Source organism: Bactrocera dorsalis, chromosome 2, assembly GCF_023373825.1.
Source record: "Bactrocera dorsalis isolate Fly_Bdor chromosome 2, ASM2337382v1, whole genome shotgun sequence".
In the NCBI taxonomy this organism is placed as follows: Eukaryota; Metazoa; Arthropoda; class Insecta; order Diptera; family Tephritidae; genus Bactrocera; species Bactrocera dorsalis.
The window spans coordinates 81,589,413-81,617,344 of NC_064304.1; the positions used below are offsets into that span (position 1 = coordinate 81,589,413).

At 36.0% G+C, this 27,932-nt stretch overlaps 3 protein-coding genes across 5 annotated transcripts in view; 2 read left to right on the forward strand and 1 right to left on the reverse strand.

Annotated features, from left to right (window-relative positions):
• The window catches only part of LOC105223216 (tachykinins), a 46,383-nt gene extending 32,699 nt beyond the window's left edge, over positions 1 to 13,684 (forward strand). Inside the window, exons 2-6 of one of the 3 annotated variants that reach the window (XM_049447390.1) lie at positions 7,386 to 7,585; positions 7,866 to 8,005; positions 8,947 to 9,538; positions 10,126 to 10,390; positions 12,627 to 13,684. In XM_049447390.1, the coding sequence (XP_049303347.1) occupies positions 7,448 to 7,585; positions 7,866 to 8,005; positions 8,947 to 9,538; positions 10,126 to 10,390; positions 12,627 to 12,655 (1,164 nt within the window). In that variant the 5' untranslated portion in view covers positions 7,386 to 7,447 and the 3' untranslated portion in view covers positions 12,656 to 13,684. Of the gene's footprint in view, positions 1 to 7,385; positions 7,586 to 7,865; positions 8,006 to 8,946; positions 9,539 to 10,125; positions 11,593 to 12,623 lie in introns of those variants that run through there. The other 2 variants (XM_049447389.1, XM_029549072.2) reach the window with 2 other exon arrangements.
• A 4,873-nt stretch (positions 13,685 to 18,557) lies between these two features.
• Positions 18,558 to 19,644, forward strand: LOC125776164 (uncharacterized). The gene is made up of 2 exons (XM_049447052.1): positions 18,558 to 19,557; positions 19,628 to 19,644. Exons 1-2 carry the CDS (start codon positions 18,558 to 18,560, stop codon positions 19,642 to 19,644), a joined length of 1,017 nt encoding a protein of 338 aa, XP_049303009.1.
• A 5,423-nt stretch (positions 19,645 to 25,067) lies between these two features.
• On the reverse strand, positions 25,068 to 27,801 carry LOC105223219 (terminal uridylyltransferase Tailor). Its single transcript, XM_011200869.4, has 7 exons — positions 27,607 to 27,801; positions 27,177 to 27,549; positions 26,483 to 26,707; positions 26,150 to 26,398; positions 25,912 to 26,082; positions 25,613 to 25,814; positions 25,068 to 25,557 (listed from the first exon to the last, which is right to left on the reverse strand). Exons 1-7 carry the CDS (start codon positions 27,631 to 27,633, stop codon positions 25,368 to 25,370), a joined length of 1,437 nt encoding a protein of 478 aa, XP_011199171.1. The 5' UTR covers positions 27,634 to 27,801; the 3' UTR covers positions 25,068 to 25,367.
• Between the last annotated feature and the right edge of the window lie 131 nt (positions 27,802 to 27,932).

Consider the following 27,932-nt stretch of genomic DNA (forward strand, 5'->3'; position numbering starts at 1 on the left):
ATGTCCTTCAGATAGGCGGCAAACTAGAGAACATGTTTTCCCCAAACGTTTTTGAACTCTGTGTTTTTTGGGAACTGTTATCAAAAGTTTGATCGATGTTACGTATCTAGCACATCTTTGCTAGTTATTAGACTGAGAGTTTCCTGTATTTATATCCATTATTAAGAGTCCTTCAACCGTTGAAGAATTTTTATGAACGTTACCTCTATGTCTAAATTTAACAAAACACTTATAACGATCCCCCTTCTAACCTGCCCATAAGCAATTTGGAGTAATCAATGAGTGACAGAAAGTGAAAAATTGCCTTCAACGCATTGTATTAAAGAGTCCAAACAGGGGCATTCTGTTACTTTCACCGTCTTCGACTGCATCCTATAAAACTTGGATCAATGCGTCGCAGATTGTACTTCTGGAGGCTTTTCCTCTACTCACGTACGAGGGATACATGGGCAGGGCGAAGTCTAACACAGAGGCCTTTCACGGAAGTGTCGGTGGTCAGAGTTAACGAAAACAGCTCGGCAATACTATCGAAAGCAATAAAGCTGCATCATGATCGGTCTCGCCTAGGTGTTTAGTAACGTATTTAGTAACATTTTATCCAGCACGCTAAAATAAAATCTTTAGAGCGTAGGTTATGCACCATAAAATCAAATTCATTCGCGGACATTTTTCTTTATTTTATTTTGGTCTGTAACATACTATTTTAGATGTAATTGTAGTAATGGACCTCCCATTGAAATAATTTTGCACTTACATAGTATATGTATCTCATTATCAAACGTGAAACTTCTGGAAGTTTGATTTTTGGGACAAAGGATTCTACTTCTTAGGAAGTAAAGTCTGTCCGATTTCTTATTTTGAATATAATAATAATTTAGCTTAATTCTGGAATATTCCTATGAAAAACACAAACACAAATATAATTTAAATATAAAAACTGTGGCTTAACATTCCTCCTTTGCATATTAATATGTTTACCTAGGTTAAATGAGTAGTCTTCGCCAAAATCTAATTATTTAAACCACACTATTTAAATCAAATTAATTAAGTGTTAAAAGTCAAGGCAGCGAAAATCTCAGCTCTTGGTGCTCAGCTGTTGATTCAACAACCCAAATAGAATCTCAAATCAACCAGCATTGAGAGCGCGACCATTAAGAACAAAAGCCTCAAATAAGCTGCCAACACATTCACTAATTATACAACACAAACACACACAAATTAGACTCAACCACACCCACACACATTTAAAAATACAGTCAACGAAGAGTCTTTAGCTCAAACGCACCGAAGTACACATGCACACACAAGCGCATTGGGACACATTCGTGTTGTTGCAAAAGCAAATCAGTGATATTTAACGGTGAAATGATGCTGTTAATGCTAAAAGCTTAAAGCCGAAATCTACACGCCAGGGGAACATTGTGAGACTGAAAATGTGCAGTTAATATCTGCAACATCGTTGCTATTGTATGGATATGTGTGTTAATAAGTAAGCAAAAGCACAAATACGTGGCCGAGCGCCTAAAAGCGCTCCGCGGCTTTTAACAAACCAAGCGACATTGCGAGAGATGAATTTAAAATAAATACATATGTTATGTATTAAAAATTCGCAGCGACACCGAAACGGAAGCATACTTTGACACGCAAATAAACCCACAAGCATAGGCAAGCAACAATTTTAGGTAAACAAAATGACACTATGTAGCTTTTGGCTGCTTCGTACTGGTGCATTAAGTTGCTTTGTGGCTATTTAAGTGAGTCTGCGTGTATGCTTGTATATTTGGTTGTTCTTCAAAGCCGAAAAAGGTTGCGTGGAAAACTTTTTCCTGTGCCCTGCAGTCATGTGATTTTTCGCAGCCACCCACTCTTGTGCTTCTTTGGTTGTTAGTGGGTGTTTGTGTGTGTGAACTTAGCGCTGATTGATCAAATTGACTTGATTTGAATTCCGTTACTGCAGGCATGGTGACCCATTAATACACTTAACAAGCAAGAAGTTCATATGTAATACGAACACTTTCAGAGACAGGGTGGTTCATACAGTTGTTAGTTCCAAAAAAATAATTCACTTTTCCTTGAGCAAGCATTCCCGTTATTCCCCAAATATAACTTAAATCAATCCAGACAGCAAATTCGAGTTAAACCATCCATTGGATCAGTTTCATAAGAATGGAACTGAAATCTTCTTGAATAAATAATATCACATGAGGCACCCAGGTGTGCACATCGCCAAATTAGCTTCTAAAATTATTACCTAACTTAGCACGCATATGACAGATTCCGACTTAGCCTACTTGACATGGAATGCCATCTTGATTACACCAAACAAGTCCATATTTTCAATTTTTGATCACTGTCGACAACATTGTTGGTTAGCAACAAGTTTCTAGCAGCAAAATATCACTCAGCAAGAATTTTCGAAGGGTGTTCCTTATTTACATTTTTAGTCCTTTAGAGACTGACTTTTAAATTTTGCACAAACTTCTACTATATCTTATTTTATTTTATGGGATTTAAAGCCTCGAATTGGGAATTTCATTGTGCATTGTACTTGTACTGTATAAATAAATGACCACCCTTTATCCACAATCAGTTCGACGATGAGTGGTAAAAACAAATGTTAAATATATTGTAGGCTAGAGTTGCCCATACAAACGCAAATAACCGCAGGCTGTATACATTTTCGAGCATATTTATTCACATATTTATTAATTCAATATGAACTATGACGCCATTCATACAATTAGAACTGTTTGTTAGTGATCGCTTGCGGACAATCATAAGGAATATTGTACTTTCAAATGACATGCCTCCGCATATTTAGAATACAAATGTTTGTATGTTCAGGAATTTCATTTCATCTTCCTTTAAGTTATGATATGGTTTTTGAAGAAGACTTTTAAGTTGCTGTTATTGTTATAATAACAACATAGTTAGACTTCCAGTGAACTAAACGGTTTTCAATATTTACGTTTGCTAATAGATGAGTGGCTAAGACATCTGTATGTTCAGCCATGGGCTATTCAACAGATGGTTCTGTTCGTATGGCCTGAGATAGGTTGGATGTGAATTGCTGATTTTATGGTATCTGGCACTGAAACTCTGCAACCTTATCTGATACGATATCTGAAGATTTCCTTTAGAGTGGCTTGAGTCATCTATATATTATACATACATATTTCTAAACGGAAGCCATTCAATGTGCCGTTGTTTCATAACAGTATCTTCATTCGGCATTCATGTGAAGTGTAAACGGCATGTGACAATAACAGCGAACTGTAAGAGCTGTCAAAGCTATTTTTTCCCGAAAATACCCCAAATATGTTGTGTGAGTTTAAGGTTATCAAAAACGAGAAAAAATGTATATTTTAAATGCATTAAGACTTTGTCGTGAGACCTCCTATACAAATGGTTCTCCTATTAAGAAATAATACAAAAACGTATTCTCGTATAATATCGCCTACTTTGCAAGATGATATTTCGAGAAAATCATTTTTCACAATTCCATCAATTGAATCATGATTTTGAAATTTTCAAAGTGTACTTAAAGATAAAAAAAATAGATTTTCTTTTTAATTAATTATTAAATTGTTAATTAAATTTTTCAAAAATAAAATTAAAATGGTATTTTATGTTATCCTATAGTTTTGCTGATCTTTAATCATCTCGTAAACATGTTTATTGCATTTGAGAAGAAATGTCTTCATTAGCATAATATTATTATTTCGGCGCGTACACACACTTTATGACAGAAAAACACCGTTGTTTTAAAACGCGGTCTACACGCTTTCCATTACACTTCATTGTGTATGCACCCGAAACCAAATACCATTAACTCAACTTCACTCCTAGACGATAGGGAGGCATCAAGACCTTGTGGTTATCCATCAATGTATAAACATTCATGTATGTATGTATATATACGTACATACATATGTAAATATCTGTATTAAAGGTCAATATATTTTTTATGTTAACACATTATTGGCCCAAGGCAAGGCATAAATATTCTATTAGACTCCAACGCAAAGAATGAGTTTACCAATCAACCTCTGGTGTGAGGGAGGAATACTTTTTAATATTTATTCACCTACAAGTACCTACATATGATTATATAGAAGGAAAATATACTCATATTTAAGCGCTTGTCTAAAATTTTCTTTTAACAGATGGTTTTAACAAAAGTTTTGTAGAAATATGAATGAATTAACTGTTATAATTAATAGTACTGGTAAATTACATATAGAATGGAGGTATGATGCGATCAAGGATTGATTAAGGATATCCAAAGGTATAATTATTTTGTTATTTATATGAGTATTTTTTACCAAGTCCTTTGCGATATTTCAATTATTCATAAAATTCATACGCATTCGACTAAAATGGGGTCAAGCATCCATTATAGCAGTTTTAGAAGACCTTAGGGAAAATTTCTGGCACTTACTTATGAATTCATTGTCGCCTAAAGGATAGAATCCCCCTTTACTAGGTATGAAAATGTTTCGCCGTATTCACATCGATACAACAGCTGCAAAAGCTATTACCTTGGCACACATACGACCGATTTTGACTTAGGCTATATGACATGGAGAGCCATCTTCTTCACACCAAACAAGTTCATGTTTTCAATTTTCAATCACTGTCGAGCACGCTCTTGGTCAAAATGAAGTTTCTAGACCCAAAATATCACCCACAGATATATAAGTGGGTTCTTGACGACTTAATCTTTATTCGTGTAAACATCTATTTTGAGGGATTTAAAGACCCTTGTATTGTTTCCAAAAAAAGTACATATACTCGTATACCGATATTTCTTTAACTAACTTCATTGAATGTTGCTTTAATCAAAGTTTTGAAACAATTTCTGTAAATACAGCGACAATCCTCAGTAAATAATGTCAATGTTCCCAAAGAATTGCTGATAGAAAAAAAATTCTCATTAAATTTGAACACTATGACATTTTAAACTCTGGTTTTTGATAACACCAGCTATAAAAAAAACGAACTCGACGGGAAAGAGCCCACATAACAAGGTTGTAGCAACTTATCTCACAAAATATGCATGAAATATATACTTGTATGTATAGTATATACAAACTTTACTTAGCTTCGGAAACTTAGTTTTAAGAAACGCCAACTATCCCCCGTCGTGTACAATTGCGACTTATCCGGACTAATTATAAGCTGGGTGACACCTGCCGGCAACGGCTCATTAGATGAGTAATTGCGCATTTGCTCACTAAAGTGGAAAGTTAAAAACGATAATTTTAGTAAGTTTATAATGCTAATAAATATTTAAATTATTTTTAATCAATGGGCTTGTCATTAACCATTCGTCACATTTTGTCAGAAGTACGACGATTTTACAACCAAATCACACATCATTTATTGAAATTGAATTTTATTATGAAGAGCGTTTGAAACGATAGTATTCAAAATGGTAAAAAAGTGAAACAATTTTAGCACTAATAAAGTCAAATAGATGTCGGGACCTGTACTAGAAAAGAAACGAGCCACTGAATCGAAAAGTGTTTTGAGAGTTGTGTTTCCATAGAATATTCTCCTTAATACCTTTGATGTACCAATTGAAGTAATATGTTCCTCCACTTTACCTTGATACCTAACAACTTTGCACGCATTTGATAAATTTTTTCAAGATTAGGTCTACAAATGGTTTTTCAAAGTAAATAGGACTTTTTGAATCTAGCGCCTCCTGGTGGCGCTATCTATATGTTGACTGGTGCGTTAGAATCTGCTATCTTAATCGATTGTCCAGTGAGAGTCTCATGACATTCATCAATTGGATGTGTTATCGGTACGAAAATGAGCTTCGAACGAAGAGCCAACATTATTTTTTTTTTTAATTTATAAAACTTTTACCGAAACATTTCAATTGATGAAACAAGTTTAAGGCGATAATTGCCTATCCCGTAGCAGAGTCCACGAATGGTTTCAACGTTTTCAAAGTGGTCGTGACGACATAAATGACGATCAACATGTGGGCCAATCAAAATCCGTGATCACCGGAAATTCCATCGAAACTGTGCGTGAATTCATCAAAAATCAGCCGAAATCATCATTGAAGTGCATGGAAATGGAATTGAACATCTCCAAAACATCGATTTATGGCATTTTGACCGAACATTTGAGCTTTGGAAAGGTGCACGGTTTGTTCAGCACAAATTGACTGACGACCAAAAATTGCACAGAATGCAACATTTGAAGGACATCATTAAAGAGGTTTATTTGACCAAAAATCACATTTTAACCATTAACCACTCCCAGTATTAACCTGATATGGCACCGTACGACTTTTTCCTTTGTGCAGACGTAGAGGCTATTCAAAAGGCTTGCACCGGCATACTGGCGGCCATACCGGCCAACGAGCTAAAACACTCGTACGACATGCTGTTGGACCGTGCAAAAAGCCGTATTGAAGCAGAAGGAGACTATTTTGAATAAAATTGATTTTGCCGTTTTGTTCTGTTTTTATTTTAAGTCCTGGTTACTTTGGAACGCACCTTGTATTTTCAATTAAGTATTATTTTCCAAGCATTGATTTTCCTTATTTTCAAAGAAGAGTTCTACTGATTTATTTTGCGTAGGGATTTAAATCAGATTAGCTCAAGTTAAATAAATATTGAATCTCTTAGTGGATTTTCTTACCAACTCATAGAGGAGTTATGAGTCGGTAAGGAAATCCACTAAGAGATTTACTCTATTACGCGTACACTGTATTGTAGCTTTTAGTGTTCACTAGTACTACTCATACATCAGATTCGCTTTTTTTCAATAAAAGTTGGCAGAATGCTTTTAATAAGTATCATTAAAAGATTACCGTTAGCTTAAAGGTTGTAGGTCCTTCCATTTGTCAAATAATAACAAGTCGCTCACTTAAATAGAAGAACAAACCGACCAAGCAGTTAGCAGACACGGTATATATAATATAATATATCTAGTATGAATCAATAGATTTAATGCAATAGAATAAGTGATATGTCGTGGCTTGTCATAGTTTCGGGATTAAGTTAAATCTTTAAGTATTATAACGCTACTAGTTATTATTGTTGCATCTTGTTCTAGGGATTAAATTTCAATTAGAAACTGAATTGAGCAATCATACGGGTTTTTTTACTTCAGCACCACATAATTCTAATAGCTTTCAGCATTGGTCTTTGTTTCAGGAAGTGGCAAACTGTTTTGTTTCAAACACCTAAATTATCAGTAGATGAGACCAATTGAATTTCTACTTATCCGTCCGTCAATCCTCATATTTTGACAAGTAGATATTGGACATATTTCTTTCTAGTATTTGTTTAAAAATACTGACCTAACTATAAAATAAAGTTTGCATGCAATTTATATATGGTATACATTTTAATTTGCAGCTTTCTCCACTCTTCTCATCAAAATTTGCATCATTCTCCACTTGTGTTACGTAAAACTTTAAATGGCCGTGCAAGAACTGAAATGTCTCACTGGGCGTTGTTGTAAGTTGTTGCTTTTATTTCTACTTTGCAACGCCATTGCAGCAACAAATGGTACCGGAAGCGAGGCGTCGACGCATGAGAGCCATAATTACCCGACGGTAAGTTTACACAACAAACAAAAGACGAAAGTCAAGAAGTTTTGCCCAAAATTTAACATAAAACAAAATCATTGTTTATGTAAAATATATATAAATAGATTTATACGCTCGTTTATATATACATATATACAATGTATTTTCTCTTGATATACATATACATACTATATTTGGCTTTGTTGGTATCTAAATGGCACTCTCTTATTTGACATATGCCTCAAAATTTCAAAAAATCCTTTCTACCCTTTCTTTGTATGTGGCTCATTTACTCAACCATTAAAAGACCATAAACGAGCGGACGAGACGTGATGTTTCAGCGTCGGCCGACAGCACTACCACGCTCCAACCGTTGGCCTACAACAATGGTAACCTCAATGCGGCTGATAATAAGGACAAACATAATTTGCCATTTAATGTTGTTGGGTAAGTAACAAAAACAATAACGGAAATACTTGAGTGGCAAGCAAATGAGCAGTGACGCTGTGATAGAAGTTAGAGAATTACAAATTTGTTTACTTAATTGAGTTGAAATTGTTTGGAAAACTAATAAATAATATGATTGCGAATGAAATATATAATTAAGCAACTATAGCGCTTGGCTATATTATGAAATTTACACTCTATATTTTACATACCAAGATGTGCCACAAAATCTTTTTAAATGCTAAATGCGGGATGTATGTACAGGATTAATAAGTCATCTTCTTCCCCGTTTTTAAGCTCTTATAATATAAGCCTTGAAATCTGTAATACAACTTTTTATTGTTGCATTAATGCGGGATGTATGTACAGGATTAATAAGTCATCTTCTTCCCCGTTTTTATGTATACTATGCCAAAGGTGATATATTCGTAGAATGTTAAAGAAGTCATAACATAACTCTAATACTGACTGAATATAGAAGACACTGTAATCTATCAACATGTGGACAGTACTTATATTAATTATTAAGCGTTAAATTTGCTTTAAATTAGCAATGTAATTTGTAAGAGATATGAAATGACAGGTAGAATTAGGCAGAACCACGCCCACTGCTGAATTTTCGAAATAAACCATATATAAAACAGACGCCGCTTCCTCACCACTTTGTATTCACCATTCACCACTTTTTATTCTTTAGAAAATTATAGCAAGGGTATATAATTTTATATTTAAGCAAAGGTCGGGGAATGGGAAATATAAGAGGTTATTATTTATAGAAATAACAACACCGATTTTATAGTAGCAATTGACAGTCATGGACATCTCGGCCAACCAGGCAATAATTAGGATTTTAGATGTTTCTCCACATCTTGTTTGAAAACAGTTCAAAATATCACAAAATAATAATTTATAATTCCTCTTTTAATATCCTCTAACTACAGCAATCCACTGCGTACCTTAAACATTGTCAAGCGCACACCAAGCGGCTTTATTGGAATGCGCGGTAAAAAGGAATACGAATACACCGATTACAGTAATGCCAACAATCTGGCAATGGATGATGATCGTACAGCCGATTGGGACATCGATCCCATACAACGAGTTGCCTACGAAAATGAGCTAAATGGCGTTTACGGTCACTTGTTGGGTTTGGAATCACGGTTCAAGAAAGCACCCAGTACATTCTATGGCGTTCGGGGTAAAAAGTACAGTGACAACGATGTAAATCGTGTTAATTCGTTAATACGGCGTTTAGAAGAGGACCGTTTGCGTCAAGAGTTGACGCAGAATTTCCTCAGAGAATTAGTAAATCGGCAAACAACAGCACAGAATGATGTCACAAAGCGTGCACCAACCGGTTTCACAGGAATGCGCGGTAAGCGACCATCGGTGATGGACTATTTGTATTACGACGAAGATGGCATGTTGACAGCGCCCTTTGTGGAGGAGAAGCGCGGTCCAGTCAATGCATTTATGGGTGTGCGTGGCAAGAAGGATGCGGATCATCAGACGTTCAAGAGATCTCCATTAGAGGTAAGCTAAGAAATACACGCTTTATATAATAGTTTATATTTATTACTGCGTGAGCTATGTATGTATATCCTAGAAGTCTCAAAAGAACTATTAAACATTATTCATTGTGTAATTTGAAAACTGTGTTTTTAAGGATTTGAAATTTTAAAGTTATTTTTCAGTAGAAACTTCAGTATTTCCTACATTAAGTAGACCTGATCGTCGGACCGACTAAACTAGTTGATAACTGCTTATTTCCCTAAAAACATTCTACTCTTCAACATTTCCAGATCCCGAAAGATTATTTCTTTTTTGTAATTTTATGTTCAGACCTTTCTCCATACTAGATCTTTCCTTTTTTGCAACACTGTCTTAGATCCTCTTCTTACCTGTTGTTACCAGGAGTTGTCTTGCCAACTCAAAAATCATCTTTTAGACATGTAAGATAACCTCAAAAGTCCTTGAATCAGAATTGAATTATTCTCTGAGTCTAAGTTAACTATTTTTTTTTTAATTCTCTTATAACCAAAAAAAATGGGTTAGTTGTTTCAATTTTATTTCTCCGAAAATTCTATATTTACTTCGAATAAATAATTGAACAACTGCAGTTTTCTTATTTGGACATTTTCAATATTTTCTCTCAGTCTGGCAACCGGCGCAGCAAGTCTCAACGTTTTGTTGACTTCAACAACAAATTCGTGGCGGTGCGAGGCAAGAAGGACGATACCAACGATGACAGCAGCAACACTTTCACCGATGAGATACATCAGGGGTACAACGTCAACAATATGCCGCTACTGGCGCTGCACAGCATACGCGGCAAACGAGCTGTAGCCACGCCAGCGGAAACGGAACACGCGACATACAAATTAGGTATGTACGAACGAACACATGCAATGCATGCTGTTGCAAGCAAAAGTAGTTACAGTGAGCCATTGTGAAGGACACTTCGTGTCGAAGTAAAGAAAAAAGAATAAATGTCTTCCGGATTTATGCATATAATGAGCAAATACTACACTCTTCCAGCAACAATAACGACAACGTCAACGCTAGAAAGCTTAAAATAGTATACAGACCTGTATTTGTGAGTCCTGCTGCAGATTTCTTTAGAAATGGGTAGACAGTCTTTGGCAATAATAAAAAACAAAGACGTTTAGCTAAGTACATGCATTTAGAAATCCGCGCAAAGATGCCATGCGTTACATGGCATGAAAACTGAATAAGAGTGGCAGTGCTGAAGTGTGCTCACTTCAGCCTCTTCTTGAATGTGCGAGCCAGTCGTTGTTTCAAGTGGCGCTTAACCTTTTTCATGGATTCGTTAGAGTGTCGCACTCGGTCGATTGTCACTAGCGACTTATTTTCTTGAACTGTAATGTTTGAATTATAATCGCGAAGTAGCCAGCAAGAATTTAAAAATATTTTTATAATTAAGTTCAACTGGTTTTTCAAGAGTATCATAGATTTTTCTGGTTCATAGTTGTGTGCGAAAATGTATTTTGTTGAATAGTTCTTTGAAAAAATTGCAAACAATATCCTCTGAAAAACTTAGTTCGAAAACCATAGACACGAAACATTTGCTCGCTAAGGAAGGAAAAGGAAGGAAGGGAGTAGCGTTTTTCACTGTTCCTGCTATTAAAAGTTGAGCCCGTGGTAAAAACGCAGTTATCAGCCATCTTTGTTTGTTTTCATTTGAACAATGTTGCCATTGCTCAATACGCATAGTATATAGTTTTGTACACATCTATGTTTTCAATTACAATTTTTTATAATATAAAATATCAAAACTGAAAACGAACTTAAAAATATTTTATCTTAATATATAAAAATCACGTGTCACATTGTTTGTTTGCGATGGACTCTTAAACTACTGAACCGATTTTAATGAAATTTTTAACACTGTGTGCAGTTTGGTCCAACTTGAAAGATAGGATAGTTTATAACTCTCCTTATAGTCGCATTATTTATTTATTGCAAATTATTTGTTTATTATTAGCAAAGAGCTATCCACCAGTTGGTGGCGCTAAGAGCGGTATTGAGTGCGGTATGTTACAGTAGATGGCGCTACAAACATTAAAAACATTAAATGAAAATGGTTTGTTTGACGTTTATATTATTTGTGGTAAATTTATACGAGACTATGACTTCAAAAAAAAAATAAAAATTGGGCGGGGCGAAGTTCGCCGGGTCAGCTAGTATATTTATAAATAATAGCATTCGACTCTGATTTTGAGTTATTTTAAGAAAATTTCAAACATATTGAACAGATTGAATTATAAAAGTTGATAATTACTGCAGTATATCGATATTGGCAACCCTGGGTTGTGATAGAGCAATCAGCTGACGCGTTTCTACGGCAAAAATCCAAATCCCGTGGATTCCCACGGCATCCTACGGCAAAGAGAGAAGGGAGTAGCGTTTTTCACTGTTCACTTACATTGCGCGCCCATAAGATAGGTCGTACCAGCTGACACAGGCCACGATTCTACGTTTTTCACTGTTCCTGCTATGACACGGGCCACGGATCTTCGTTTTTGGCTGTTTGCGCTGTTAATCTGAAAGGGTACTTAACATTTCTCAGAGTTTTTCTATGCGTCACTCCATAACCCGATGGTGGATGGCGGTCATTTTTTCACATGTCATTCCAAGGTTTATCTCATTATTCTGATACAGTTGATTTAGGAAAAGTTAATTTTTGTACCAGAGACGGGGGTAACAGTATTTCGTTAATATGACCAAAGGAACGAATCGAACAAACAGCTGATTTAAATAGAGCTAGACATAACATATTAAATACATCAAAGTTATATCACCGTAAAGAGGTCGTGTACCCTATTGTGTAACATCAACTGGAAAACTTTCTGAGCTATTGTTCCAAAATTTCACACGCATATTTTTCTTCCCGAGTAGCGCTTATTTATCGGACTATGGCACATAGCTGCCATACAAACTAACCGATCAAAATTCTAGATTTAAACTCTTTCATTTGGAAAGGGTATTATAGAATCGGTGCAACTAAAGTTACTCGTTTGATTTTTACTTGATTTTTACTCTGCTAATGTTCCCTTAAGCATTGACTTATTTCAATAATTTCTTTACCTCTTTTTAGCAGTCGACGACCTACACGCGCTCAAAAACTAAACTCGTATCACCTGGCTTTGGAACACACATCATATAGAGAGCTACATACTAACGGGAAGCAAGTTTTATTTTACAAAAGTCTTCATGCAAAAAAAACGATATAAATAAATTAAATAAAAGTTCCTCTCATCGTCAACATTTAAATTTGCGAACAACTCAAAAATACATACATACAAACACGCTATTTACTAACACATATAAGAGGCTAAGTTTTCAACTGCGAGTACCTTGCATACACACTAACATTTGATTCTCAAGTTCAATGGGGTTATTCACTGTGTGGCTCTTGGTGGAATTGTAGATAATTTACAAAAACAAAATAAATATTATTATAAGAAATATTGGTTTGTGTTTCTGACTGAAACGCCGTTATTTATTGTTTCTTAACAGCGTTTTTTCTTCTTTAATTAATAGTCTTTTAGGGGAATGGCTTGAACAATCTTGGGCTGGAATTGTTCAAGCGCAAAAACCTCAAGCGGGCTATGATTGAAGCTTTTATATTGCTTTTCCCTACAAATAAATGCTCTGTCTCCAGCAAAAGACTAGAAGACTACCTAATAAAAGAACATTATTAAAAGAAATCAAAATAAAAATAAAATCTCTGCAAATTAATATAAGTAAGTACATATGTAAATTATATATATTTTAATTAACAATATTATATAAATTATATGCAGTATAGTAGTAAATCAATAAATCATAATAAAATGAAAAAATGGAACTTGAAATTTACATACAATAAATGTTTTGATTTATTGATTATTTAAAATAATTGATGTGTGTGCTTTTTTGTGATTCTTAAGTCAATTTTGCATAATTTAAGCATATAAGAAGAGAGAAATTAAATAAATACCAAACATTCATTATATGTCCTTGTAAATACCACATACACATAATGAATTGTAACTGTACTTAAACATATACATACATACCTTATAAACGTGCAATTATTGTAAATTTATTAATTATTTATTACCAAATTATTGAACGAATAAAGAAATAAAATGATAAATAAATGCATTAAATCTACAAAAAAGTTGTATTTACTTTATAAATATAGATACAACCAACGTAAAGTGGCGCCAAAAGTAAAGTGGCGCCAATTTCGCTGGACCAGCTTACATTGTAAGAAGCCTGAGATTACTATCGATTTTTTATTAAAACATCCTATAGCAGTCCATTAAATTTGGGAAACACAGAGAATATCATATTCAATATTCCAAAATAGAAAAGTATTTAGTCTGGTCCAGATATCGCGCAACAAACAAGCCTTCATTTATCTATCTCTATTATAAAGGGTGGTCCATTTTGAATTTCCCAACTTTTTTAAAGAATAAACGCAGAAACTTCAAATTTAATGGGGAATGTTTATTATCATTCTAAAGAACATTCTTTGGCATTTATTTTATGAAGATTATCTTTTTCAAATATTGGCCGCGGCTACGTCTCAGACTGTCCATCCGTTGAGTCCACTTTTCGATGATTCGTTTGAGCATTTCGACTGGTAACTAGCGATGGACATGCGTCATATTGTGTTCCGCGATCTGAATCGAAGCGGGATTGACCGCATAGACTTCAGACTTTACATATTCCCACCGGAAAATTCTAACGTTGTGATATCAATAGATGAAATTATCTGCTATTCAGGCTATTCAGGCATCAAATAGTCGGTTATCATGGCGCGATAATGGTCGCCATTGGTCCACAAACCATACCAAAATCATCTTGGAACTTCTCAAGAGCCCTTTGAACAAAGCATTGTCACTTGGGAAGGTCGAACACAAGCAGCATTTTGTACACTTTAAATTTAAGATCAAGATCAAGATGCGCCAAGTCGTTTCATTAGATCACCCGTTAGTATTAACCTTATCTATAATATTTTCAAAGAGTCATGACATTTCCTCTAATCGTTCTGAAGTTATTGATCTCAAAGTGACGCCGCCCCTACGATTTTTATTATAATGGAAACAATTAATTTCGTGCTGTGATAAAATATAATAACCCGGTGGAAATCAATGACACAGCTCTACAAAAACATTTTTTTTTGCCCTGGATATCATAAGTTTCCACATTGTTCATAAAAATATTAAATGTGCTCTTGTTTTTATGATAACCCTTCTTTACTGGCTTACATTGCTAGCGGTTATAGCCTAGTTAACAACATCCAGTCGCCAGTCGTTTCTTCTTTTCGCAATATTTATGATAATTACATATGTATGTATCTAATAATTTGATAATTATCGGCTTGTTTGTAATAAAAATTAAGTTTTCCTGGCATGATCAGCGCATATAAACCGTTTTCGCACAAACAAATATCACGTGGTCATCATCAACGAACGTGGAGTTATCTAGGATTACAATTGCCTATACCAAATGTCCTGTTTTACTCAATGAAAATCTCGTTTTCGTTTCAAAAGTAATTCGCATGGACAACTCAGAAACAATGATGTCGCTAAATACACAGATATGAGTACAGTTTACCAATGGATGTAAATAAGAGGGTGAAACATCTAGAGGAATGATATTTTCTCAAAATGAACTCAGTGTTTTAATATGTGATCGATATGTGACAAAACAATTTGTCAAAGCGTCCAAATTTAGTAGGTATGGCAAAGTTGATCGATGAAATATGGATGCTCCTCAAATACGGCAAATAATGAAAGATGCAGATTGTATCAAGATACTTCCTCGAAAATTGAAGCTTGGAAAAGTTTTGTGTTGACAGTCGAAAACTTCCTAGGCAACCATTAAGTACCAATTTATGTAAAAATTGTGCAAAATATACCTATAAACTGGAGCTATCTCTAGGAGCAAATTTAAGTACTATAAAATTAAACCATATCCGTAATAATCAGGATAAGTTTTTTGATAATTTTGCAAATTATAGTGAGAAACAGGATGAGCGTTTCAACCAGGCTCTATAAAAGTGGTGGAAGAAAAGTATCAATGTTGATGGGAACGTCACATGGTGGCATGTGTGAAAAATGGGTTGAATCGTGTCAATACTTCCCTTACTTCCCATATACCCAACTTAATGATTTTGTAAACTCCAAGTGACTTTATACCGCATATATCGGGCAATATGTGAGTTATCTCTATGAAAATGAGAGAGCAGGGAAAATTTTTTTAGGTTTGGCATATTAATAGTATGTAGTTTTGACAAAAGTAGACAAAATCGGGTCGATATTACCCTCAACTCCAATATTACTTGTACTATTTACTCCTTCCTTCCTTACTCGATTTTTTTTTTTGATTATTGGAAATGAAAATGATGATTTAAAAAGAGGCAAATCTTACAAAACCAATGACAGTTCCTTGGACTGTGGTCACAAATATATGCAAAATCGATCTAATAAATAGGGTAACAACGCCACTATAGATCAAGTAATCCAAAGCAATGGCTTGACAAGTGTTACGGCAAATCTGCTCCAACATATGCAACTTCAAATGACAGGTTTGTTGAATTTCCGACTCATTTAGGTTGTGATAGGACTGATAAATTAACGAAATTACGGCATAAACTTGTCCCCCTTCCATCGCATTCACAAGATTTGTCTCGCAATTTGGAAGAATTGGTACAACAAAAGCATTGTTAAAGATGATAATTAAGTCGAAGAATAATTTTCGTTCAGTGTTAGGTCTATCTTGTCTTATTTAGTCTCCATTTTTTGATTTTGAGGGATTTCAGAACGCATTCCATTTATTCCATCGATCTTTCTCGTAGAAGAAGCTTAACCGTTGCTAAACTAGCGGCAACATTTTTAACCATCTGGGTGCAGGAGCGAAGATTCGACGTTGCAGTCAATAACACAAAAACTCCATCGATTAGCAACTCGAATATTCTTGCTATTTATAATTATGTAATACGCAATGAATACAGATAAAGGAACTATAAACCAGTCGAGTAGGAAATACCTCGGTTCTGAAATGCGAAAAGACTTTGACTTTGAAATAGGGATATTGAAAGGTTAACCTTAAATTTTAATGGTGTGTTACTGTGTGTTGTTTTTGTTGGCTGTTGGCAAAGGTCTCTGTAGGCTATATTAGAGATATGTACTTTGTTCTAATGTGTCCTCCTCTTTCTCACATAACCATTCAACTGAAGCACATAAGGAAAATTTAACCTCGAGTTTAGGCGAGCTGCATTTACGGATATGTCATTCTAATGGCTTTACTTCTTTTTCTTGCAATCGCTGGTTTTCACCGCAAGATTGTAGTACCTTTAGTTTTCCCCCGAATCTAGTATTTTGCTTAGGTCTTATTTGCTAAACGGCCAAAATATATGCATATAAGGTGTTTTCCAAAGTAAACAGGACTATAAAAAAAAACAGAACTAATGGTTTTTTCGGCAAATTTAATTAATGTTATTCAAAATAGTCTCCTTCTGCTTCGATAAAGCTTTTTGCACGTTCCAAAAGCATGTCGAACGAGTGTTTTAGCTCGTTGGCCGGTATGGCCGCCAGTATGTCGGTGCAAGCCTTTTGAATGGCCTCTACGCCTGCATAACGCTTTCCTTTCATGGGCATATGCATTTTTTCGAAAAGGAAGAAGTCGCACGGTGCCATATCAGGTAAGTACGGGCAGTGGTTAATGGTTAAAATGTGATTTTTGGTCGTTAGTCAATTTGTGTGGAACAAACCGTGCACACCCCTTTCGTTAGCACAAATGTTCGGTCACAATGCGACTAATCGATGGTTTGGAGATGTTCAATTCCATTTCCATGAATTTCAATGATGATTTTGGCTGATTTTTGATGAATTCACGCACAGTTTCGATGGAATTTCCGTTGATCACGGATTTTGATTGGCCCACATGTTGATCGTCATTTATGTCCTCACGACCACTTTGAAAACGTTGAAACCACTCGTGCACTCAATTGAAATGTTTCGGTAAAGGTTTTACCAATTTTAAAACAAAATTTAATGATTTAAACGCAATAACTTCACTTCCAATCGATGACCCACCACCAGGGGGCGCTAGATTCAAAAAACACTCCTTGTACATTCATATATCTAATATATAAAATTTCCATGTCACAATGTTAGTTACCGTACTCCTCCAAAACGGCTTTACCGATTTTTACCAAATTTTTACGCGTATTCAGTAGGTCTGAGATTCGGCTACTATCTGTTTTCCATACCCCTAAGCTCCAAAAATTAACTTTTTTCTTCAAACATTTTTTTGTTTGATTTTTCAATATTGTGCTTTGTAAATTATTTGAATCGTTCAATTTCGGGCGCTTGCTTTTTTATTCCGGCTATTCAAAAGAAAATTATTGAAAATTATTCAGTGAAAATGTTACAAGGTGATCAATTACAGATTGAAATCTGCTACGAAGCCACGAAGAGATCGCGCTAATATCGGTCGGCGTTCTTTTTGCCATCAACGTATGGCAACCCAAGCTATACCAAAAATCTGCGAGGAGGAAATTCCTACGCCATTGCCTGCCTAGAGGCGAAACCGGCAGCCCCGGAACTACGCTCGGATGCAGAAGGCTAATCACCTACTCATCTTAAACCCTCTGATTACTGAAACCGAAACAAACAAAGTGAAGATTAAGAACGATAAATTGATGACGACCTTCAGCATGAAAAATGGATTACGAATAGGAACCTGGAATGTACGTTCATTGCTAGAACCAACTAAGCTACCGCAACTTTGTAAAGAATTTAACCGCTACAAACTAATTCTTCTTGGTCTTTGCGAGGTTAGATGGGCCGAATCAGGCGAAGTTACAACAACCTCTGGCGAAAAATTCATTTTTTCTGGAAATAAGTCCACTCAAAGACGAGAAAATGGCGTCGGATTTCTTCTTTCTAAGTCAGCCTCTGCGGCGCTTATAGAATGGAAAGCTCACTCGGATAGAATCATCTCAGCGAGGCTGCGCACAAGAGCTAGAAACATGACTGTAGTACAAAGTTATGCTCCAACGAATGTAGCAGATGTGGAAGTTAAGGAAGGTGGTTCCCTGATGGATACGCGGAATAAACGTGGAGCTAATATTGCCAGTGACCATCATCTCCTAATTGCGTCAATCAGACTCAAAGTTGCGGCAATTAGCAACTCGAAAAAGAAGACACAGAAAAAATTCGACGTAGAGAAACTGAAAGATGAATCTACCCGCGCAAGGTTTATCGAATCGCTAAATGAAACAGAATACACTCCAACTAACGACTGGAAAAGTATAAAACAAACTTTCCTAAAAGCAGCGGAATACTGTATTGGATTCAAAGAATATAAACGAAAATCTTGGATCTCAGACTCCACATGGGGGTTAATAAACGAACGTAGAGATATAAAAAATCAGTTAAATTCCGCTAAGACGAGATCCGCCAAGGCGGCACTACAGCACACTTACAGCAAAACCGACAAGCTGATGAAGAAAAGCGCTAGAACGGATAAACGAATCTGGAGTGACAACTTAGCTAGAAAAGCACAGGAGGCCGCGGAAACGTACCGCACTCGTGACCTGTATCAAACGATACGGCAACTGACCAACGCAACACTCAAAACCTCCAAACCGCTGAAAGATGAAGATGGCAAATTGACAACGGCCAAAGATAAGCAGACTACCATCTGGGAGCGTTATTATGAAAAACTGCTTTCACCAACTTCGTCGGAGGCTATTCAGGCATGTGGTTGCCAACGTCACATACCAAGACGTGACATTCACACCTCGTACCCGAATGAGACGGAGATAATGACTGCTATCAGAGCATTAAAGAACAACAAAACTCCTGGGCCGGATAACATCAACCCAGAACTCCTAAAAGCTGACCCTCAGACGACTGCGCGGATACTGTTTCCTTTACTTAAAGATATTTGGGCCTCAGAAAAGATACCAGACGAGTTGAAAGAAGGTGTTATTACTCTTCTTCGGAAGAAGGGAAATTTATCGGAATGTAAGAGTTGGAGAGGAATAACACTATTAAGTATGGTGAATAAAATAATAACGCACATAATTCACAAAAGGTTATCTGATTCGCTGATGCATGGACTGCGTAAGGAGCAGGCTGGTTTCAGACCCCATTGCTCATGTGTCGATCACATCAATACTTTACGAGTGATTGTAGAGCAGTCGGTAGAGTGGCGAACTCCTCTCTACCTTTGCTTTATCGATTTTGAGAAAGCGTTCGACACGCTCAAACATGATGCGATTTGGAGAGCCCTAGTGTGCAAAGGAGTTCCGGAAAAATTAATTAACCTAATAAAACAGCTGTACTCAGGAGCTAGTTGTCGAGTAAGGTGTGGAAATATTTTAAGTAGCGGCATCCAAGTTAGGACTGGTGTCAGGCAGGGGTGCGTGCTATCACCCCTTTTATTCAATTTGGTATTGGATTTGGTGATGCGACAAGCGTGTGCGACTAATAGAGGAATATCTTGGGGTTTAAGCGGTAGCCTTGAAGATTTGGACTATGCGGATGATATATGTGTGTTGTCGCATAAATATTCGCACATTTCCGTGAAACTTGAAGCTGTCAGTGATCTCGCCGCACAAACTGGATTTAAAATTAATATAGCGAAGACAAAACTCATGCGCATCAACACAACCGAAGCGCCAAACCTACAGATCGCTGGAACATGCCTCGAAGAAGTCGACGAGTTTTGCTATTTAGGTAGTATCATATCTAAAAACGGAGGATCAGCAGCCGATATACGAAACCGTATATCCAAAGGTCGCGCTGCTTTCGGAATGTTGGATAAAGTCTGGAGATCCACACATATATCCATACGTACGAAGCTAAAAATATTCGACTCAAGCGTGAAATCCGTTACATTATATGGCTGCGAGACGTGGAATATTGCAGCGAATGGTTTACAATTGCTGCAATCCTTTTTTAATCGATGTCTTCGAAAAATTTTGCGGATATTCTGGCCTAACGTTATTAGCAATGCTAACCTCTGGACCGTAACCAAACAGCTACCGGTCCACATCGAAATTCGACGTCGTAAATGGAAATGGATCGGCCACACTCTGCGTAAACCTCACGACGACATTAGCAGAACAGCGCTAGATTGGAATCCGCAAGGAAGCCGAAGGCGTGGAAGACCAGCCAACACCTGGAGACGGGAAGTCGAAGCAGAAGCACAGAGAAGTGGTTATTCTTGGAGCGAAATTAAATTTATAGCTGTAAATAAAATGAATTATAATTTGTTTATTGAGGCCCTATGTTCCACCTAGGAACTACGGGAAAATATATAACGGGTGATTTTTTTGAGGTTAGGATTTTCATGCATTAGTATTTGACAGATCACGTGGGATTTCAGACATGGTGTCAAAGAGAAAGATGCTCAGTATGCTTTGACATTTCATCATGAATAGACTTACTAACGAGCAACGCTTGCAAATCATTGAATTTTATTACCAAAATCAGTGTTCGGTTCGAAATGTGTTTCGCGCGCGTGTTTTGTTCAGCGATGAGGCTCATTTCTGGTTGAATGGCTACGTAAATAAGCAAAATTGCCGCATTTGGGGTGAAGAGCAACCAGAAGCCGTTCAAGAACTGCCCATGCATCCCGAAAAATGCACTGTTTGGTGTGGTTTGTACGCTGGTGGAATCATTGGACCGTATTTTTTCAAAGATGCTGTTGGACGCAACGTTACGGTGAATGGCGATCGCTATCGTTCGATGCTAACAAACTTTTTGTTGCCAAAAATGGAAGAACTGAACTTGGTTGACATGTGGTTTCAACAAGATGGCGCTACATGCCACACAGCTCGCGATTCTATGGCCATTTTGAGGGAAAACTTCGGACAACAATTCATCTCAAGAAATGGACCCGTAAGTTGGCCACCAAGATCATGCGATTTAACGCCTTTAGACTATTTTTTGTGGGGCTACGTCAAGTCTAAAGTCTACAGAAATAAGCCAGCAACTATTCCAGCTTTGGAAGACAACATTTCCGAAGAAATTCGGGCTATTCCGGCCGAAATGCTCGAAAAAGTTGCCCAAAATTGGACTTTCCGAATGGACCACCTAAGACGCAGCCGCGGTCAACATTTAAATGAAATTATCTTCAAAAAGTAAATGTCATGAACCAATCTAACGTTTCAAATAAAGAACCGATGAGATTTTTCAAATTTTATGCGTTTTTTTTTTTTAAAAAAGTTATCAAGCTCTTAAAAAATCACCCTTTATATATATATATATATCAATCAGCAAGCGATCATCACGATGTTACAGGCCGACTTTTCAAGCAACAGCTACGATGTTTGATGGACTTTTTCTTGAAGCAACGTACATATGTACATATATGTGGTGCTGTTATGTGCTAGATGTACTCTGTTGAGTAGCAAAAGAGAGGTTTGCCACACGCACACATTCTTCTTTGGTTGGTGGATGGTGGTTACGCCAGATCAAATTGATGAAATCATTTCTGTGGAAATTCCTGATGCAGAGAAAGATCCAGTATTATACGAATTGATGAAAACCAGTATGGTTCATGGACCTTGCGGACACCACAATCCCACTTCATATCAATCAATGTTGAGTATTGCTGTTTGGTGAAATCGATCAAATACGTTTGCAAGTACGTCACCATAGAAAGCAACATGACGGTTATTGGTCTTGAACGAAATGACATCAGAAATTATCAAGTGGGTCGATACATGAACTGCAATGAAGCTCTTTACTTTTGCAATTTATGAACTTTTTCCGACTGTTGTGCATCTCGCAGTTCATTTGTAGAAGGGCAAGGTTGTATTTCAACCCAGAGAATACAGTACAGCCAGTGAAAACACCGCCAGCAACAAAATTAGCATTGACGAGTTTTTTCTCAACTTTCGTCAGTTATCCGTTTGCGAGAACATTGCTCTATTCGGAAATACCTTAATATTATACTTGGAATGCATCGACGAAGAAATAATTACGAAGAAAGCAAGGCCAACCAGTAGATGGACATTCAGGTGTGTTATCGACTAATACATTAGGACGAATTTACACAATCCATCCAAAAAAACGACGATTGTTTCTACCTGCGGTTGCTATTGATTAATGTACGCGGTTCATCTTCATTTGAGTCATTGCGCACTGTGAATGGTACGGTATGTGCAACTTTTTGAGAAGCATACCAACAATTACAATTGCTGGAACATGATAATCGCTGAAATTAAACGATGGACGATGCGATAGCTACTTCGCAAGCCACTGAAGTTCGCACACTTTTCGCGATGATCATTTAACATATCAGCCTTCGAATCTGCGTCAATTATGGAATACGAACAAAAATTACATTGCCAAAGACATCTTACAACGTATTCGCTAAGAATTGGTAATGGGCAAATTCCGGTCGTCTTGACAATGAAGACGAAGCCGTGAATTATCCAGTGGAATTTCTAAATTCTTTGAAGAGGATTTGTATGCAATCTTTATGCCCCGAAGCAGTGTAATGGAACCCGACTGATTGTGACGTAGCTATCCAATACAAGGGGGCAGAATGCTTGATTCTACGAATGCCTTTGAGTTCCAACGATTTGCCATTTCAGGTCAAACCTATTTAGTTTCCAGGGAAAATTGCATTTGAAATGACAATCAACAGGGCACAAGGATAGTCGCTAGAAGTGTAAGGCATAAATCTGGAAGTGCCATGTTTTTCAAAAGGCATGCTATACGTGGCGTGTTCATAAGTTCGAAACCCATCTTCTCTATACATTTACGCACCGGAACAGAAACCAAACAATGTTGTTTATCAAGCTGCGCTACATTGAAAAAAAAAATCTAGAAAAATTGCAAATAAATGATTTAAACACAAAATATAGTACATTCAACTATTTTTTTGATTTCGAAACACATAATTTCACGCAAAACAACGACTACGGGTTCAGCTAGTATGTATACTTATATATACATATGTATGTATATATTTTTTTTAATTCAAAAACGAATTGGAAATATAAGAATAATCCAAAGTTCTGATGTATTTTCTGCGTGGTAATTGATATTGTCCACTATTTAAAAGGCAATTTGGAGTGGGCGGCTCATTTGGTCGCATGTGCGCAACCACTTCGCTGGTTAATTGAAACGAAATTAAACATTTGCACATTTCACTCTAAATTTAATTGCTGCTATTTGTGGAATTCGGTATTTTCAGAAAAGCTTCTATAAGTAAGCGTAATTATCGATTACTCCGCAGAATGAAGGAAATTATATTTCAGGCACAATATGGCACACATATTACTTTACTTTAACAAAGGTGTGACAAAGTAAATGGTACACACTCCAGCAAACAGCCATAATGTATTATCTCGACCGCCGCTAGATGCTTTCTAGGGCACCTTTAAAACATTAACCTCTTAATCTTCACGAAAGCTTTAAATACGACTTTTCGGAGTTACAGATACCTTTCAGAAAAATCAGCATGGTACTAAGGCATATTTCTGTGAAGTGTTCACTTGTCTGTAACAAACGAAACGAAATCATAATGGTTTAACAATGTGAAGCAGTCCGATAGATATAAGGTTTATATTAAGAAATTAACTATCATAGAGTAGATTTTCCTAAATAGTTTTAGCTCAGCCGAATCTGACCTGAAGTTCTGTTTTGACTACGTCTGCAAACAGCCGTGTTTGCAGATTGCAGAAAAATAGAAGAATGCAATATCGATCGGTGATTGATTTTGTAGTCGAAATCGCGTAATGAATGCAAAAACATATAATCTTCGATCGTGAGCGTCGAGATTGGTCAAACAAGTTTGAACATGGCCCTGAAAACGGCTATTAGGGAAAATAAATTGACAAAAGCCCAAGATCTCGTATTAATACTTTGTGAATAAGCTGAGATAGTAGTCAACTCAAAAGACCGCGTGAGTCACATCCCGCATGAAATATTGGGGATAAGAAAGCTGTCCCAGCAACCCTGAAACCACTCTATAGCAGTGTTTGATTCTGTCGAAGAGTTCAAAAGAATTTTCTGCGTTATTTCGAGACCTTTTACGAAACAAGGATTCACTCGTACAGAGTCCAGGGAACATCCAAGCAGCTGCGAAAAAGGCGAGGCTACTCTCTCGGATGGAAAGGTGATTGGAACCATTTTCTGTGATGCACAAGGTGTGGCCTACATGGATTACAATTTTGACGATACCTACTAATCAGACCGGCCATGTAGAACTGATGCAGAGTATCCTACCTTGTGGTTTTGAGTAGGTAAAAAGTTGTGAAAAAATCAAATGCCTGAAGTAGTGTTGTGAACCAAAAAAAAAAAATTAAAGAACAAATAAGGTTGCGATACTAGCGTCTTCGGTACCTCCAAAACGTTTAATTTCGCGAGCTGTTACTTTATTATAAAGACACATATGCTGCTGTTCAGAAGGAATACCTGGAATCAAAAAATTATAATCGTTTCTGCTACAAACCTCCGACTATGTAAGCGTTTACCAAATCGAAAATAAGTCATTGCAGAGAAAAAAAAACTAATTTTGATTTTCAGCACCTTTTTATTCTTAAAAGTTTTATTATAAACATACATTTCTTAAATGTACATATAGTATATGTGTAGTAAAGCATTTAATTGTAATATATAAGCATAATATTTGTACTGATTTCAGATTTTTAAAACCACTGACTGGCACTTCATTAATAATCGTACAAAAATTATATTAATTAGACATGAACTACGCGATCATGTTAATACAAACTAATTCAACGTAGAGAAACAAAAAAATTACTACAAATTATTGAGTAAGAAATAAAATAGAAATTGATAAATATATGCTTTTAATTAGAATCGACTAAAATTTCGGCGGATTGTTTCAAATAGTCCACTAATTCTTTCAGGTGCAATTTGCTACAACGCTTTGCAACATTATGATTCAATTGAAGCGGATCTTGTACGACGATTTGGGCATTCAGTTGTAAGCCCCACTCTTTTGTAGCTGAGTTATCATTTGTAATATAATTGGTATAACTGTAAGATATATTTATTTAACATCGATATTAACAAAAAAAAATTTCAAAATTACCGTTCCGGCATTAAGTTTTCGAAATTCTTAATTTCTATATTTGGACGTCCAAAATAGGGGCAAACGACATGCAATTCGTACTTGAAATTTGCGTAATATTGACAAAATTCTTTAATGTGCTGCTTGCAACATGGTGGACTGACGCCAAGCTCTTCCATCCCTAAAGCATTCAACGGTATGTTATTAAAGTTGCCGATCCACGCTGTAACATCGGAAGTTTATAGTATTTAAATGTATTAAAATTAAATATAATATACATATATGGAGTATATAAAAACACATTGGAAAAATTTGCTTACGTCCAACCAAAACATTGGCTAACATATTCTTCTGAAGCGTCTCGATTGAGGGCAAGCACTTTTTGACTTGTAGATAATAAATGACCATCAGGGCCATGCAATATGTGGTGATATGTTCGTTCAAACGCGTGCGCTCCAACCACTTCTTCATAAAAATACAAAGTCGACGTGCTAAATAAAAATTGAGATTAATATATATGTAATTACATGCTGCATTTTGTTATATAAAACAACAAACCTAGTGGCTGTTGTTGGAAAATATACTCCAGTAACTGCGTGTTGCAATAGCTAAGACTGTTTGAAAATCCAACATCGCATTCAATATTTGTCTTTCTATTAGTCATACGTATTATGGGTACACGTGCCGCACGAATAGCACGAATTTGATCCCAATCGATAGAACTTTTCTTAATGACTTCATAAATGCGATCGTAGTTATTAAGCGTTTCATCGCTGGCAGTTTGTTCGAAAACATTAAATTGTCCACCTAATTTGAATACCGTATACATGCACATACATATATAAGTTAGATACCCACATAAGATGAAATATAGTATGATAGCATTTTTACCAATATCAACGTAGATATCCAAATCCGAATGGCGCGCTCCAATGCCAGTAATACGAGAACCAAATTTATACAATTTGATACTCTTGCTGGGGACCGCCTTTTTTAACGCTGTTAACAATGCATTTTCTATGACTTCATATTCTGGAATTTGTTTAATTTTTTCTGCAACTTGCAATTGATCGGCAAAAAATTTCGCAAAATCGCCCATAACCAATGCTCTACCTTCTACATTATAGGCGAAAAATATAAACAAAGAAAATATTATAAATAAACAATTCAATCATCTTGTAATCTGAATACGTATTGGTTTTTCATATGTACGATTAGGGTGTCCTCTATTTAACAAGTTTATTTTTTCGGGTAAACCCCACTTAAGTTTCAATTTTTGCGGTAGAAAAGGTTTCAATAAACAAATTAACTTTTTACATACATTTTATACGCGAATTTTTGAGCTTTTGATATAATTTTTTTATCTCCAAAGCAAATATACCTAATAATGCCGTGATATATGTACATATGTACATGTACATGGGAAAAATATTATTAAAATAATTTAGGCACGGTTTAAGTTAAAAATAAGGAGCTAGTGTACGTGGGATACTTGTTTTTAAGGAAAAATGTTAATTCCAGGTGCGCTTGCGAAACTACAATCAATTTGGGAAATATCGGACTCCCTAATGTAAATTAGTCATACTTTTCGGCAATTTGTTCAGCTTAGTTTCAGCCGCTTTCTTTTGAGCTTTTTTCTTTTCTCTGTTGATTGGATTGGGTTTAATTTCATGCTTCGCCACTAGATGTAGTGCTGCTTTGTCAGCTGTTTTTCCCAAATCCTTTTTGCAAATGTTGCAGTGGTAAATACTCTGTATTGCTGCTAAATCATTACGTTGAACTAACTTAGTTTTCTCCGTAGCCACAATGGGTTCGGGATTTTGATCCAAAAACTTTTGTATACCGAGCACAATATTGTTCAATATATCACATAAGTTTGTGTCAATTTGATTGTACTTTTGGCTGTAAGTCTCTAAAGAGTTGAGGAATAGTTGAGACTCCAATGTTAACGGATGTAACTAAATGATGTTATTGCGGATAAGTTTGTGTATAATAAATGGTAAATATATGCTTACATAAGTCGATCCACCTTCCTGTTCCATTTTTAAAGTTAAACAAATGTTTGCAAAAGGTTTAGACACTTTTTACATATATATTACAAGAGGAAATCAAATAAAAAACGTTAAAACAAACTAATGCCAACGCTATTGTGGGAAGTACAATTCTTTGAATCAAAATATTTTTTTAGCTGTTTCTAGCTAACTAACAGCTGATTGTTGCATACATGTCAAACAGTTGCCCAACGTTGCATTAAAAATTTTCAGAAAATGTTTGGAATATATCTGCAAGTCACCAACGTGTTAAGTCACCCGTTTACTACCAAGCACCGCTAACAGAAAGT